The sequence below is a fragment of the Meles meles genome, chromosome 5, assembly GCF_922984935.1.
Source record: "Meles meles chromosome 5, mMelMel3.1 paternal haplotype, whole genome shotgun sequence".
In the NCBI taxonomy this organism is placed as follows: domain Eukaryota; kingdom Metazoa; phylum Chordata; class Mammalia; order Carnivora; family Mustelidae; genus Meles; species Meles meles.
Genome location: NC_060070.1, coordinates 8817400 through 8835288, shown reverse-complemented (window position 1 = coordinate 8835288; position 17889 = coordinate 8817400). Strand labels below are relative to the sequence as shown.

At 42.8% G+C, this 17889-nt stretch overlaps 1 protein-coding gene across 1 annotated transcript in view; it reads left to right on the top strand.

Moving 5' to 3' along the window:
• FNDC1 (fibronectin type III domain containing 1) overlaps positions 1-17889 on the top strand; it is a 108328-nt gene that overhangs the window by 61312 nt on the left and 29127 nt on the right. Inside the window, exons 10-14 of the mRNA XM_046006351.1 lie at positions 2117-2305; positions 3892-6612; positions 8369-8469; positions 10896-11007; positions 11981-12436. Of these exons, the coding sequence (XP_045862307.1) occupies positions 2117-2305; positions 3892-6612; positions 8369-8469; positions 10896-11007; positions 11981-12436 (3579 nt within the window). The remainder of the gene's footprint in view (positions 1-2116; positions 2306-3891; positions 6613-8368; positions 8470-10895; positions 11008-11980; positions 12437-17889) is intronic.

Genomic DNA, 17889 nt, shown 5'->3' with positions numbered 1-17889 from the left:
GAATAAAATATTCACAGCTAAATTTAAAAATAATCTCTTGAGAGTATGAAATAAAAACACAAATTACTTCTTTTTGGTGTAAAAACATTCAAGAACCTTTCAGAAGTCTTTTCAGAGACATTTGAGAAGGCTGTATGGTGGTTTTCCCCTGACATCGCATATACAAATGTGCCTTAAGCGTACTATTGCTTGATTTGGATTTGCTTGATTTTGGAAGACAACTTACATCTATGTCCAAAAACTATGAAAAGTTTGTGTAAGCTTAAAGAAATTGAGAAAATTATCTACTAACCTCTTTTGGGAATTTAATTGAAAAAGCTGAAGTATTCTCTTGTATTCAACTTTCAAAGATATCTCAGTTATCTTTGAGGACCTGTAAAGATGGAACAATGGAAGTTAAGGGAGGCACGTGTAGGGGAGTAGTTTTAAACTTAATGCTTTCTCATTTGCTTGGAGATTTTAAAGAATATATTGTACTATTCTTGCTCACTTTTTCCCCAGTGGAATAAATGAGAAGCAAATGAAGAGAAGAAATATTTAGTTGACCCTTTAAATCATCCTTTTTATGACAGTTTGTCATGATGCTGGCAAGGATTCTGAAAACTGCATAAAGACATTTTTGGCTGATGACTTTCATTAGTTATAAAAAAGTCAATTGTTGCTCCTTTCATGACTTTATTATCATGCTACTTATTTGCTTTCTTTCCCTCTCCCACAACTTAGTTTATATTTATAGCTCTCTGGCGAATGAACCTCCTTGGTAGTCAATGAAATATTTTCAAAAATAGTAACAGCTACTGAGTTTTTGTGTCCAAAAGAACTCATGTATCTTAACTCTGCTTAGACAGTTTTCACAAAGGAGTGATGGTGGGACTGAAAATTCATAATTACACTGGGGAATTGTATGTACGACAAATATAAAACAGAATAGAAGAATATAGTTTGACATGGTTACATTTTTTCCAGATGAATTGAATTCATAAAAAAAACCTGTATTACCAAATTTTTTAGACAGTGGGTTCTTTTAATTTTTACTTTTGACCACCACAAATGACTAGTTTGTTCGTTTTCAAAGAGAAAAGAATGTGGGTTTTTTTTTCCAGACAAATTCTGCAAAGACATTTTTGGTTGAAGTTTTTAGTTGATGTACTTTTTAAAGATTAGATCTCAGGGAAGAGAAAAGGCCTTCTGTGCTTCTCTAGATATGGCAAAGATAGTATGACAGTTGCTTGGTTTTTCTGTGATTCAGATGATTTTTTGTGGTTAGCTCCTACTCACATTAATTTGATAAGTTTTCTAAGTCTTGAGTACATTGAGAGGAAAAGAGGCATGACAGTTTTTAGTCAAGGGTGGAAATTCTGCTTCAAAACATGGCTTCTTTATGGTACAGCATTTCTGTAGAAGCCATATAACTATATTAGTTCCTTGGACTGAATTTGCTGTGATTTTCAAAGTTCAAGTGCATTACATGTTCATAAATATCACTGATTGGAGATGGAAACATTAGACATCACATAAATCTAGGAAAGGGCAACTTTTCCTTACAGTTTTAAATACTGTGAAATATCCTTACCTAGGTATATTGAGTCAGGATTGTAATTCCTACAAAAGGGAAATTTTACTCCATATATGGGATTTATCTGGCTTAATGCACAAATGGCCCAGATTAATATACCAAGACTCCTAGAGGTCTTGGTAGCTCTTCTGATTCAGTTCTGTCCATTGTCATTTAAATCTTCCACGGCTTCTTCTACTCAGGATGTATTAATGCTGACATAGTAAATTAGTACATAAGCACAATGAAGAAAAAACTCCAATGCAGTGTAAGTAGATTTGGCACGTTGTGTGAAGACTCGCCTCCTGGGTTCCATATATTTAATTTGCCGAAAATAGGAATCTGCCCGAGAATTCACTCCGTGGCCTTGTCTTGTAGCCTGAATGGATGTTAGTTCACCGTCCGTTGTGTCTTTACGCTCCAGCTGCCGACTTGGCGTGCATTGCTACAGTATTAATTTTAGTAATGCACGTTCTAATTCATCCTGCCCATACAGTCTGTCTGCTGGACACAGGACTGTTTTCAGTTTCCTCCTTCCAACCGTCTGCCAAATCATTTCAGAATACATTCTTTCATACGCCCCGGCTCTCAAACCATTTGGAGCAAAGTCCCTCACCTATCCTGGAGAGACTACTTCTGCCCTAGTGGATGGTCTGCAGCCTGGGGAACGCTATCTTTTCAAAATCCGGGCCGCAAACAGGAGAGGACTGGGGCCTCACTCCAAAGCCTTCATTGTCGCTATGCCAACAAGTAAGCATTGCGTGTTTGTGGCTCTTTCTCTGTCTCTCTTCTCCTTACTGCTAATTGTGGTGTCTTACTTTGAATCATGCTCATCGATTTAATACTGCTTTGTTGACGATTTTGGGGGCTACATTTGCCTGTTGATTTCTAAAATATCTTTGTTGTCCCTTTGGAAATTGGTCTCCCCGGAGACTAAAAGATTATTGATTTCTAGTCATATGAATGACTGTTACAATATTCCAGTAACATGAATGTATTAATTATGTGATTGATCCTATATCACTGTGTAATTTGGGGCTTATGATGACAGGGAAATAACATTTTTACAGATGTAATGTGACATTTTTAATTATTAGCTCTCTTCAATTTCTAGATAGCGCTTAAGATTTTTAGTTTATATTCCATTATTTTGGAGTGCAGCTCTAGTCAGAAGAACTTAAATTACCTCGTTATCTGATCACTATCAAAATGCAGGTTAATAAAATCCCAAATCGGAGTGAGGTGTTTTTAGACTGTATTTTCTATTTCTTTTAATTTAATTTTATTTTTTCAGTGATCCAAGATTCATTGTTTATGCACCACACCCAGTGCTCCATGCAATCCGCGACCTCCTTAATGCCCGCCACTAGGCTCACCCATCCCCCCTTCCCCTCCCTTCCAAAACCCTCAATTTGTCTCTCAGAGTCCACAGTCTCTCATGGTTCCTAGACTGTGTTTTCTTTTCTGCCTCCCCGTGTTTACACCAGATATTGGTAGCTGTCTCCTGCATGGTGTGTTGTGAGGATTCACAGTATAGTGCAATATTAAACAGTTCTGTGCTGGAAAAATTGGAATAGATGAGGTTTGCTCCCTCTGGGTCCCCCATTGCCATATAAATTCTCCCTGCTCCTGCAGCATCCCTTCCTGCATTCAACCCTGCTCTCAGAAAAGAGTAAATTGTAGGGCACCTATAGTAAAACGTTTTGCCTACCCCAGGAGTCTTTTGAGTTCAGGCCTTATCATAATGTATCCATTATTAAAAGGATTTTAAGTAAGAAGGAGAAAACAAATACAGACATGTTAGGGGGAATAGGGAACTCTTTGCAATGCCTTAAAAATTACAGATTTATTGCTCACCTGTCACCTTGCAAATCACACACAACACATCCCCATTTAGTTTTGAGTACAGATCTTCAACACTTTTTACCAGGCTTATGTGTGTTTCTTCCCTACGTCACCAAGAGTGGCTATAATATATCTGTAGTATCCTGACAGTTATATTAAGAAAACCCTACATAAGATTTTGCATTCACAAAATCAATGGATTTCTTTAAAGTACTCCTTTCAATATTTCTGCAGATAATAAGCTGCAACATAATGATTCAATTTATAGACATTTAATACACATTTTCTAGGACTATATCATTACTTAAAGTAAAAGAGATCTTTAAAAGAGATTGCCGTAATTTGGAAAGTGTGTTCAATGTCTAACGAACGAGAAGTTATTAATCACAATGACTAATTGTAAATGCCTCCACACTGCCATCTGAAATACTCACCTGATGTTTCTCAGCTTTCAATTTTTTTGACGGCAGAATCTTTAAAATCTGTTATAGCCGATTCTGGTGAGTCCGATGTGCAGCGGAAGACCCATGCTGAAGACGACTGGAAATCTGAAAAGCCAGAGACTTCTCCCAAAGTTCCCGCTTCCACAAAACACACTCATTTGCCTGTTTCTCCCCGAGGCAGAAACGTCAAGAACCCTCTTCTTGACTTGAAGAACAAAATACTGGCTAATGGTGGGGTGCCCAGAAGACCCCAGCTGCACCCTAAGAGGACTGAAGTTTTGGATCTTCAGTCGACAGAAATCACTGATGAGGAGCTGGATTCCCAGGGGGACCCACCAACGTTGCCCTCAGAGACCCAAGAGCGGAAGCCACAGCAGAGGCCACCAAGTAGATCTGTCCCCCCAGTCCTTGCTCCTGGGAGGACCCCAGTGGGAGTGCAGACCCCAGTGTTGCCCCGAAAGGAAGGCGCAGACCGGGGTGGCTCCTCTCTGCCTTCCCACCCTCATCCAGGGACGTCCTCATCTGCACGCCACACACCCATTGAGGGTAGCCCTCGCCGCCCTTCAGGGGGGCCCTCCACCCATCTGCCCCCCAGCTCTACTGACAATGACTCAGTGGGCCAAGAGGAGGACGAGCCAGCCACCGGCTCCCGGGACCCCAAGGACGGGGCCTCCCAGCGGCTGCCTCCTAAGAGCACGGCCCAGGCTAGGCCTGCCCTGTGGCCCAGCCGCCAGACCACCTCGAGTGCCCTGCGGGACAGAGGTCCTGGGCACCACAGTACAAAACCAGCATTGCCAGCGCGGAGAGCACCCCATTTTGGGGGTAGGGAGGAAAATTCGGGTGCCTCAGTCTCATCCTCGAAACTTTCTCCACCCCAGGAAGGGTCATCTCGGCTGCTGCCCATGGAACCACACCCCGGGGCTCCACTGTCCAGGGGCTGGAAGGATGGTCAAGACACCCCAGCCTCCAAGTCCAGTGTGCCATCACAGTCCAAGTCTTCCTGGTCTTCTGGTCTCCCCTCAAGGACACAGGTCTCTGAGCGAGAGGATGCCTCTGATGGGGATGGTGACAATGATACAGAAGATAGAGGCAGGCAGGCTGAAGCCACGGCCCCGACGTCTCGGGCCCGGCTACCCGCAGGTCCGCCTGTCTCTGGGCATTTCAGTTTGTTCAGAAACAAGCCCTTTGCTGCCCATACGAGATATCCAAGCCGGGCTGGCAGCGGCCGAGGACCCCGGTTGCATCCCTCCAGCTCCCCGCCGTCCACCGTGTCCCCCCGAGTCCACTCGAGGGTGAATTCTCACCCAGCTTCGGACCACAGGCAGGGCTTGGGTATCCATGGAGACGGTGCAGAGAGCGAAGAGGAGGACGAGAAGCCACTCCCTGCCACCGTGGTAAAGGACCACTTGTCCTCCTCCTCCAGGGAGCCTGCCTCCTTGGGCGTGGACCACCTAAGAAAAGGCCCGCAGAGAGGGGCGAGCCTTCAGCGGAAGGAGCCCCTGGCGGAGAACCCCAAATTCGCCGGGACTGAGGCAGGTGCGCATCCTCAGGGCAAATCCCTGGCCTCCAAGGCGCTGGACGTCCAACAGAGCACAGAAGTGGGTGTGGAGGGCGGCTACCCCAAGGCGCAGCTGGCCCCCGCTGGGCGGCCCGCGACTCGGTCCCAGCACCACCCCGGGCCGGGCGTGCCCAGAAGGACGGCACCCGGCCAGGGGCTGGGTGCCGGGGCCGCCGCTCCGGAAGGGCAGCCTTCTCCCGCGGTCTCCGTGTCGCAGCCGCAGCCCCGCGGCCCCCAGAGCAAGGAAGTGGGGCGTCCGCTGTCCAAACCCAAGCCCGAGCTGCCCCAGGCTGGGCGTCCCCACCCCGCGGCGCCCTCCTTCCCGGACCCCTACGCGGCCAGAGGCAGTCAGACCCCCCACAGGGCGAGCTCCCGAGGGGTGCTTCCCGCGTCGCCCCACCGTCGGGACGAGCATTCCGAGGGCAGATCTGGCGGAAACCACCACGACAGCACAGAAGCAGGGGCCCGAGCCGCCCCGGCGCCCGCACACCCGGCCCGGGCCAGGGACCCCATCCTGTCCCTTCCCAAACCCCGCCAGCTGGAGGCTCACGCAGGAGGCGCGGGCGACAGTCACCTCCGCAGACCCCCAAGCTCTCCGCTGAGGCCCGGCAGCCCCCGCCACTACCCCCACGCCCGCCCCAGGGTCCCGGGCCGATTGGGGCCCCAGGCCATGGGGAACAAGGACCGCGATCCCCAGGCCGCGCCGTCCAAAAGGGAGCCCCTGACCTCTAAGTCTCAGCAGTCGGTCTCGGCAGAGGAGGAGGGTGAAGACGCGATGTTTTTTAAAGGAGGAAAGGACGAGGACCCTCTGTCCTCCTCTGTTCCCAAGTGGCCCTCCTCCTCCAGTCCCAGGGCCAGCAAATACGCGGATGGGAACATCGCGAAGGACAAGACGGACCCTGCCATTGTGCTCTCACTCCCCAGGGTGGGCTCCCCCCAGGGCGAGAACGACACTCCAGTGAAGCGTCCTCCTCCTCCCCCGCCAGGAAGCTCCCCGAGAGCCTCGCACCTGCCGCCCAGGCCCCCCCACCGCAGCCCTTCCACCCCGAGCCCCACCACGGGCACCACCCCGGCCCGGGAGCGGTACACCACCCGCGCCCCGCCGGTCTATTCTTCCACCACCCCTATGCTCTCCTTGCGCCAGCGCATGATGAACGCGAGATTCCGGAACCCCCTCTCGCGCCAGCCCTCCAGACCCCCTGCCAGACAAGGTAATTCGTTTTTAACTTAACGTTCTCTTCGGGGTCCTCTAAAGGGTTCGTAGCAATTCTTGAGAGTCATTTATTTTATATTATCGAGTCTCTGCTCCGTCCAAGCACTGTGTTAAGAGCTTTACAGATGTACCTGATTTTATCCTCTTAACTGCCTCTTGGGTTGTGTCTCCTGGTTTTCACATGAGTGACTAGGGGCCCAGGGATCTGCGTGCTTCCCCGAGGTCAGACGGCTCTGAGGGTGAGCTGCAGTTTCCATTCCAGACATGCTAATTCCCCAGGCCTCTGCCATGCCTCTGTCGAATACTACCTCTTTACATTCCCCAACATGTGCTCTTAATCTGTGAAAATGCTTCACAGTGATGCCAAACGAGGTTCCTGTATTTTTGGTTATTTTTAGCTGCTCACCTGCCAGGGTATATTCAAAGAATCCACAGAAAGGCATTAGGTAACTGTGTAGGCTGGATCTTGTTCTTGTTGATTCTGCGTATAAAACTCTTAACATACCCTGAGACAAACTCAATGTCTTGTGTGTGAATTGTTTAGATATTGCAATCAGTGAATGTTATTTAAAACCTCCAGAAAATGCATGTTAAAGATGATTGTCATACGGAGGATTAAGAGGCAGATGTAGGACTTACATTGAGGATACCATGTAGACAGCTATGAATTAGAGTCTACATAGACCCAGGCCAGGATCTAGGGTGTTTCGTCCATGTCTGCATTCAGTTTAGTGACACCTTGCACTCTCCCTGCATGGAATTGGTACTTAATGGAAGATTCTTGAATCAATGCATTAGCGTTTGTTAGTCTGTACTATCTATTACTACCTTAGCCCAATACAAAAAAAAGAAAAAAAAATAGAACAATGCCCCATGGAGAGGACAGTTTACTTTTTTTTTCAGTTTACTCTTAAAATAGACGATTTTAAGCAAACCTTAGACCCTGGTAATAGATGTACAATCTACATTCCCTTGTATACAGCAGAAATTCAATTAATATTTAGTTTTCCTTAGCTATTTGAGTGAGAAAAGTAAGTCTCTGACACCCAAATAGTTGTCAGAAAGCCCAAGTACTTTATGCCATGGTTGGGGCTGGATCAGAGCACTCCCAGCACAGACCTCGAGTAACTGTAGCTGATCAGAAATGCCAGGAGACGAAGAAGATGGGCAGGTGCTAGGAGCAGACAGAGCAGCAACTGAAGGGGCAGCTAACGGGACCTTCGACTTTATCTCTGAGCAGACACTTCTCAAGCAGCCCCACACAGGCCAGCACTGAGTATTTACACTTGGTGATTGATGACTGGACCGGATTCAGCTAGAAATACTTGTTGGGTTTAGTATAATCTGCTGAGAAGAGCAGAACAACATTTAGTATATTTTAGAGAGTTTCTCCATCCTTCCAACTTTCCTTCCCTCTATCTTCTAAATGGTTAAAATAACACGATAGCGACTACTGTCTTAAAATTTATCTAGAAACTTGTGCAATACTCTCTCCTTTCGCCAGTATTGTCCCAAAACTGTCACTTTATTGTAATCTTCATAGACATTCATATTTGGTACTTAGAAGTCACAATTTAAGACTGTAGTCTAATATATACTAGTTACTGTCTTAAAATTCCGTTTAGTATTTCTCTTCAAAATGATGTGTTACTACTTAGAGTTTGGTATGAAGCCAACTTTACAAGAATGTTGAGTTTACCAGATTCTGGCTTTGTTGTTGTTGCTGCTATTGTTCTCTTTTGTGTGCCATGTAGGTTATAATGGCAGACCAAATGTAGAAGGGAAAGTGCTTCCTGGTAGTAATGGAAATCCAAGTGGACAAAGAATTATCAATGGCCCTCAAGGAACAAAGTGGGTAGGGTAAACTTCTTTACACATACAAGTTGTTTTCATGCTGTTGGGAAGAGAAAAGTGGTGGACACTGTGTAGCAATAAACGAAATGGTCTTTCGTTTTCTTCAGTTTTAACCACTCATACATCAATATATTCTTATATTGCTTCTTCTTGTGCTCAGAAGAATCTTTTATTCTTCTGAGTGACTAGTTCGTGTTTTTCTCATAACTAAGAAGATAAATGGGACTTTACTTCCTGTTTGCTTTGACTGGTTAGGAAGATCACACAAATATTTTTTCTAGCCCCACAGCAATTATATAGATTCTGATGCTTAGCTCCTCAAATGGACTTCCTTTTCTCCACCTCTGTTAGCTTTGTTTTATTTTTGTTTTTTATTATTTGATTAACTAATATACACATTTTTCTCCAAATTGTCTCAGATCCTTTATAAAAGAAAGCAGGGTAAAAACAACTGAGCAAACCAAAAAACACTGGATCAAATAGGCAACTTTTATTAGATCACCTTTTGAATTTTCCAATGATTGTCGTTTGACTGAAATAAGAGATAATTAGTAGTATTTTATATATGTTTAAGCTAAATGACTAACTTCTTGGAGTTAAATATTTAGGAATTTTTGGTGAGTTAGAGGATAATGGGCAGAACACTGTACAATGTTCAAGGATTTAAAAGACTTTTTTTCAGAGAATCACAAAATTATTCATATTTTGACTGGAAACTCCCAGTCACAAATTCCCCTTTATAGCGGTAAGGTTTAGGAAAACATTGAAACTTCATAAAATTTTTAGTCGCAGGTAACAAGATACATTTTATCATTTCTTAAAGTTGAGAACAGGAATTTATAAAGGAAGAATGTATATTAAAGTCAAATGTTATTGAAAAAATTTCACATTGAAACAGTGTGGAGTAGAGTTCAAAAGAAGGGTTTATATAAGTATATTTTATTTTTAATTACTGAGACAGCATCCAAGAAAGTGGCCTTCTGAAAGGGGTTCCTCCAGTGACCTACTGAGCAGAGTCATAGTTCTCAGACTTTGTGGAGCATCAGAATCTCTGGGGGCATGTCAAATAATGTTTGGAGTAGGGCTAGGTAATTAGCATATCTGACCAGTGAGGCTGCTGGTTCAGGCCAAAATTAGAGAACCACCAGTGTAGAGTATGAGTTTGTTCCTTAACAGGGATAATAATAGCTCTTCCCCCCAAAAGTTTTATAATTTCTTAGAGTATGAAATTTTTGCCTACATTCTCTATTAGGCAATTTAATTACAATTAAATTGTTTTTGTTATAGCAACTTCAGTGTTTGACATTACAGCCAGATGGAAACATTTCATGCTTTTTTTTAATTTTTTTATTTTTTATTTTTTTATTTATGACAGAGAGAGATCACAGGCAGAGAGGCAGGCAGAGAAAGTGAGAGGGAAGCAGGCTCCCTGCCAAGCAGAGAGCCCGATGTGGGACTCGATCCCAGGACCCTGAGATCATGACCTGAGCCGAAGGCAGCAGCTTAAACCACTGAGCCACCCAGGCGCCCCATGCTTTTTTTTTTTTTTTTAATTTTTAAATTTTTTAATTGAAAACAAACATTTTCTTAACATACAATGTATTTTTTGCCCCAGGGGTATAGGTCTGTGAATCGCCAGGTTTACACTCTTCACAGCACTCACCATAGCACATACCCTCCCCAATGTCCATAACCCAACCACCCTCTCCATACTCCCTTACCCTCCAGCAACCTTCAGTTTGTTTTGTGAGATTAAGAGTCCCTTATGGTTTGTCTCCCTCCCGATCCCATATGAAACATTTCATGTTTTTAATACACTGGCAGTACACGTTCATGGTGAGAAGTTAAAACAATTCAGAAATAAATGCAAAAGATAATTTCTAAGCTAATCAACATCACAAACCACTCCCCAGAGATAACCACAGCTAACAGTTTAGGTATATTTATCCAGATTATTTTTCTCTGCAGCTTTAAGCTTATATACACAAATGAATATATTTTTATTTCTGCAAAATAGTCAGACCTGTAATTTGAGTCTCTAGCAGTTAATGTCAATATATGTAGAATTTCCAATTCCTTTTCATTGCCCACTAGCTTTCCACTGTGTGGATGGGCCATATTTTATTTAATCCCTTCCCTCCACTGATGAATACTTAAGGTATTTGCTTCTTTTCAGCATTACACACAGCATACTCAATGGTAGCAGTATTATGGACATCTTTTGCATATTTGAGAAATTGAAAACAATTTGCATATTCTATGGTTAAGCCATTATAATATGAAATGGGACTGTTTTGCACTTTATTCTTATTAGGCCTTGTGAATGATGCAGAAAAAATGATATTTTCTCCTCACATTATGGTTTCCTTCTGCGGAGGCTTCTGGATTCATGCTCAGTATATTCTTTAATCTGTGTCATGGTTTTAGGTCGTGGATCTGGATCGTGGGTTGGTGTTGAATGCAGAAGGAAGGTACCTCCAGGATTCACAAGGAAATCCTCTTCGAATTAAACTAGGAGGAGATGGTCGCACCATTGTGGGTAAGCGAGAATTGTTTTAGGCAACAAAAAGTGTTCTGAACTAGCTGTGGGATAACAAATCCCTGCCCATTTTTAATGGGACCCTCGGTCCAGTTACTTTTAGTCATTTGGAAAGGAGTGTCCCAAAGGGGCAGAACTTAGCTTTTTCCCTGATACAACTGTAGTTCCACTCTTGCCTCCAGAAAAGGTGGCACTTGACTTCCTTCTTGCGATAGGGCAGCCCAGAGCAGAGGTGTCAGCAAACGACAGCACAAAGACCAAACCCTGGCTGCTGCCTGTTTTTTACTGCCTGCAAGCTCAAAATAGCTTCTTCGCTTTTAAATGACTGCAAAAACAAAACAAACAAACAAAAAACAAAAACAAAAAACACAACAAAGAATAGCAATATTTGTGACATGTGACAGTTATTTGAAATTCACAGTTTAGTGTCCATATTCAAAGTTGTATTGGAACATAGACACACTCCTTTGCGTATTCTCTGTGCTTTTTTGCCCTGCAATGGCAGAGTTGAGAAGCTGCAACATGAAGCTTAAAATATCTGGCTCTCTATCTTCTCTGGCCCTTGACAGAATGTTTGCCACTGGCTCTCTATCTTCTCTGGCCCTTTACAGAATGCTTGCCACTCCAGGTACAAAGTAACACTCTTCTTCCTTAGGTGCAGGAATCAAGAGGAAGAAACAGTTACTTCCCTGACTAGAGACTAAGAGTTATTTCAGGGTAATGGGGCATATTGATGAAGTATTTAGAGGAGTATATAAGGTAATTCAGAGTAAGGGACAATATAAGACGGCGAGGAATTACTGGATAGCAGCTGATATTGCTACCTCTGCTGAGTATCCTTTTAATGTTTCCTTTGCTTTTTACTGATTCGAATATAAGAATCCATAAGCTCTGAGAAGACACTTGTGTTTGGTTGTTACTTCCTCTGGATGATCTCATCTTGTTGCATAGCCTTTGTCTGATTTTGTTTCAGATCTGGGAGGAACGCCCGTGGTGAGCCCTGATGGCCTGCCCCTCTTTGGGCAGGGGCGGCATGGCAAACCCGTGGCCAGTGCCCAGGATAAGCCCATTCTGAGTCTAGGAGGGAAGCCTTTGGTGGGCTTGGAGGTTGTCAAAACAACCACTCGTGCCCCCACCACAACCACACGACCCACCACGACGACCCCGAGGCCCACGACCACAACCACCCGCCGCACGACCACGACCACCACTACACGTCCAACGACCACCACTACACGTCCAACGACCACCACTACACGCCCAACGACCACCGTTCGAACCACTACGCAGACGACCACCACCACTACCACCACCCCTGAACCCACCACCCCTGTTCCCACCTGTCCCCCTGGGACCTTAGAACGGCATGATGAAAATGGCAACCTCATCACAGGCTCCAGCGGGGTGCCAGAGTGCTACCCTGAAGAAGGTAATGGCCTTCCTTGTGATGGTGGCCCACGTAACTAGCATGCTTCATTTTCAAGTCAGGTCACAAAGGGTGTAGGGAGAGGTAAGTAGGGTGCACAGTGGAATGGCAACAAGAGGCATTTCCAGTCCCACATGGTTTGCTCAGCGCTATGTGTCACAACCAGGGTTGTCAGATTTAGTAAATAAAAGTACAGCGTGGGACACACTTAATAGGAAAAATTATTTGCTGTTCATTTAAAATTCAAATCTAAGTGGGCATCCTGTGTTTTATCTGGCAACCCTTATCATAAACCAGATCAAAAAATGTAGCTAAAACATGGAACATTATGAGTATGGATGAGCGTTTCCCCAAGTGTGTATTACTGGATATTAGTAGACTTGTATGCATTATATTAAAAAAAAAGTTCTGTGATTAGCTATGTGATTTAAACAAGGCTAATGATCTTACTGTTGGATCGTTCAGATCCTTGAATAGTCTCATTGTGAATTTCCTAGAAAAGTATAGTGTCCTGAATGCTTTCTCAATCTGCTCTTCCTTTGCTAAATGCTAATCCTTGAGTGACTGGGCTCTGGTGGCAGCAAGGGTAGGACTGCTTTCCACTGGGTAGGACTGTGCTGTTTCCTCTGCGATGAGACACCCAGTCAGGACTGTCCTCTGCCCCTACCATGTCTTCCTGCTGAGAATGGCCAGTTCCTCCTGAGGAGTGGAGGCGAGACACTTCGGTCAGGTCCCAGTGGACCTGCAGACTCATCGTCTTTTTCTGCTCAGTCCCTGTTCAGGCTTCTTTGGAAGAGGTCATCGTACATTGGTGTCTGGCCCGGAGGGGAAAAATTCATCTTCTTTCCCTTAGGTGAAGAAGAATCGCCACATAGGCTATGAAACTTCTGTCTTTTTAAGCTGATGCAGAGTGAAGATGATTCATTTCAGGAATCATTTTGCACACCCAGAATTCTTTACACAGCCTTCTTGACCATGATCAGCTTGAACTTGGAGGCTGTATTCAGAATGGGAATTCTTTTTGAAGCCAGCCTTCCTGCAGAAAAGCTCCAAGTAAACAGGAACATCGGACCCATCTAAAAATTCATGCCAAAGCATAAGGAACCACGCTGAGAGGAGGGTCATGGGGGAGAAGATTCACAGACTGTGTTTTCCCCAGGGAGCATGATTTGGAATTTACCTTTGGATTTCTGGTATGAAAACATTATGTACTTCTCTTGACCTTACACTTCTGCATACACTGATGTGTGTGTGTGTGTGTGTGTGTGTATAATTGGAACAGATATTTACTTAATAATTGTTTGCAAACAGGAGAGTGACTATTTTGGCTTTGGATTGAATTACTACTATTATTATGAATATTTTGCATTTTCCTTTGTCTAAGACGGCTTATACCATATTCTTTTCATTTACTTTGGATTTTGGGACTTTTATGTGGCATGAAAGTCAATGTTTTTCTTAGTATTTTTGTTTCTTCTTCTTTTTTTTGGCAAATCATGATGTATGTGTATTTTTTCACTTCACTTATGCAATCCATCCACTTCCCTAGCCCAGGCCAAATTAGTAGCCAAGTGTTAATGATAATTTGCCTCTAGGCAGCATTTTCAAAATAAGTACAAATCAATACAAAGTCTTGGGAAAAAAGTAAATTTGTGGAGAGAAACTTAGGATCTTTATATAATGTTATGATGTACTATAATTATTATTTTAAAAACATTCCTGTATGGGTGACCTTCCTTTTTTAATTTATGCTGCTCTGCTAACAACTTTATTTTATTCCCTGTATTAATTCTAATTGTAGTTATTTTTGTTTTAAAAATTTTAAATTATAGCTTTCTCGAGATTCAATTCACATACCATAAAGTTCACCCTTCTAAAGTGTATAGTTTAGTGGCTTTTAGTATAGTCACAGGATTGTGCAACCATCGCCACTATCAAATTCTAGAACAATTTCATCACCCCCCAAAGAAACTCCTATTAGTCATTACTCCTCCTCCCCCCCCTCCTGCTAACCCCTGGGAAACCACGAATCCACTTTCCATCTCTATGGGTTCATCTCTTCTGGACTTTTCATATAAATGAAATCCTACAAGATGTGGACTTTGTGTCTGGCGTCTTCAGCTCAGCGTGAATTGTATTCAAGTTTCATCTACATTGTAGAGTAGGTCTGTACTTTATTCCTTTTCCTGCTGATCAATATTCCATTGTGTGGATAAACCACATTTTATCCATTTATTGGCTGATGGACATTTGGGCTGTTTTCACCTTTTGGCTATTATTATGAATAATGCTGCTGTGAACAGTGTGTACAATTTTTTAAACACACGTTTTCAGTTCCCTAGGGTCCACACTTGGTAAGAGAGATGCTGTGTCGAGTGGTAATTCTGTGTTTAACTTTAGGAGGAACTGCTAACGTGTTTTCCTCAGTGGCTGCACCATTTTGTATTCCCAGCATCAGCACATGAAGCTTCCAATTTCTCTATATCCTCACCAACACCTTGCTTTTCTGTCTTTCTGATTCTTGCTATCCTAGTGGGTATGAAGTGATGTCTCTTGGTGGTTCCGATTTCCAGTTCCCTAATAACTAATGCTATGGAGATGGTGATTTTGTATACCTTCCAATGATAGGTTCTGAAAGGGAAAGTGAGCAGGATTATGTTTGGTGCTTTAGGTTAGCCCTGATGTAGAATTGAAGTAAATTTATTTGAAAAATATTTCATCTTTATCATTGTGATGGTGGTGTCATTATGAGGAAGTTCATATGGTAAACTAGAAGGGATAGAGTAACTCTTGTTTTTGTTATTCTGGCTTCATTCACAATTTTATAAAATAAAATTCACAAATGATGATTAATCATCTAGTGCAAGTGGATTGGGTTCTCTGGGACATACAGAAGAACCATAGATGACTACCTGTGCCCTTGAAGGGCTTGCGTTTGAATTGAAATTATAGTGGATAGAAACAACTCACTCTCTTGTCAGAAAACCAAATTGTTCATTTTAATCTTTTTTTAAGATTTTGTTTATTTATTTGAGAGAGAGTGTGTGTGTGCACAAGGGGACAATGGGAGGGGCAGAGGAAGAGGGAGAAACAGACTCCCTGAGGGATAGGGAGCTGGACATGGGACTTGATCTCAGGACCCTGAGATCATAACCTGAGCCAAGGGCAGAAGCTTCACCGACTGAGGCACCCAGGCATCCCCCAAATTGTTCCTCTTTAAAATAACATGAGACAGGGTAACGATTGTTTTGCAATAACCCAGAGAGCTCTCCAGGTCTGAAACCTCAGTGTCTCTCCTTGGACTTCTTTCATCTCATTGCCAGACCTCATTGCCCACTCACTCATTCTCCAGGCTTCCTTTTTTTTTCTTAAGTTTTAATTTTAATAACCAGGTGCTCAACCTGAGAAGTTAACTCCTTAATACCCATTTCCTACTCAACCCCCACGCCCCCTCCCCGCTGGTAACCATCTGTTCTCTAGAGTTAAGAGCCTATTTCTTGCTTTCAGTCTCTCTCTCTCTCTCTGTCTTTTCTACTTTGTTGTTTGTTTTGTTTCTTAAATTCCATGTATGCGTGAAATCATATGGTATTTGTCTTTCTCTGACTTGTTTTGATTACCATCATACTCTCTAGCTCCATCCATGCTATTGCAAATGGCACTATTTCATTCTTTTTTTACAGCTGAATAATATTCCATTATATATATTTACCACTTCTTTATCCATTTGTTTTAGTGGACACTTGGGCTGCTTCCATATCTTGGCTATTGTACATAATGCTGCTATAAACACAGAGGTGCCTATATCCCTTTGAATTAGTATGGGGTGGGTTTGATAAGTGTATTTTATTTTATTTTATTTATTTTTATTATGTTCAGTTAGCTACCATACAGTACAGCATGAGGTTTTTTTTTTCATTTTTTTCCCATTTTATTTATTTTTTCAGCATAACAGTATTCATTGTTTTTGCACAGCATGAGTTTTTGATGAGGTGTTCAATGGTTCATTAGTTGCATAAACACCCAGTGCTTCTGTTTTCATATTCTTTGGGTAGATATCCAGTAGGGTAATTGCAAGATCTTAGGGTAGTTCTATTTGTAACCTTTGAGGACCCACACTCTTCCACAGTGGCTGCAGCATTTTGCATTCCCACCAACATCCTCCCTTATCTTGTGTTTCTTGTGTATTTTATGTTAGCCATTCTGACAGGTGTGAGGTAATATCTCATTGTAGTTTTGATTTGCATTTCCTGATGATAAGTGATGACAAGCATCTTTTCATGAGTCTGTTGGCCATCTGGAATGTCTTCTTTGGAGGAATATCTTTCATGTCTTCTGTCCATTTTTAATTGGATTATTTGGTTTTTTTGGTGTTGAGTTATAGAAGTTCTTTTGTTTTCTAAAGATTTTATTTATTTATTTGACCATAGAGAGATCACAAGTAGATAGAGAGGCAGGCAGAGAGAGGGTGAAGCAGGCTCCCAGCTGAGCAGAGAGCCCGAAGCAGGGCTCAATCCCAGGACCCTGGGATCACGACCTGAGCCGAAGGCAGAGGCTTTAACCCACTGAGTCACCCAGGCGCCCCTAGAAGTTCTTTATATATTTTAGATACTAACCCTTTATCAGATACATCACTTGAAAATATCTTCTCCCATGCAGTAGGTTGCCTTTTAATTTTGTTGATTGCTTCCATTGCTGAGCAGAAGGTTTTTATTTTGATGTAGTCACAATAGTTTATTTTTGCTTTTGTTTCCCTTGCCTCAGGGGACTTTTCTAGAAAGAAGTTGCTATGGCCGATGTCAGAGAAATTACTGCCTGTGTTCTTTTCCAGGATATTTATGCTTTCAGGTCTCAGATTTAGGTCTTTAATCCATTCAGAGTTTATTTTTTGGGTATGGGGTAAGAAAATTGTCCAGTTCCATTCTTTTGCATGTTGCTGTCCAGTTTTCCCAACACCGTTTGTCAAAGATTAATCAACCATATAATTGTGGGTGTATTTCTGGATTCTGTTGTATTGATCTATGTGTCTGTTTTTGTGCAGTACCATACTGTTTTGATTACCACAGCTCTGAAGCATGATGCTTCCAGCTTTGCTTTTCTTTTTCAAGATTGTTTTGGCTATTCATGGTATTTTGTGATTCCATACAATTTGGGGGATTATTTTTTCTAGTTTTGTGAAAAATGCTCTTAGTATTTTGATAGGGATTGCATTAAATGTGTAGATTGCTTTGAGTACTATAGACATTTTAACAGTATTTGTTCTTCCAGCCCATGATCGTAGAAGGTCTTTCCATTTGTGTGTGTCATCTTCAGTTTGTTTCATCACCATTTTATAGTTTTCAGAGTACAGGTTTTTCATCCCTTTGGTTAGGTTTCTTCCTTGGTGACTTACATTTTTGTTGCACTTAGAAATAGAATTGATTCCTTAATTTCTCTTCCTGCTGCTTCATTACTGATAT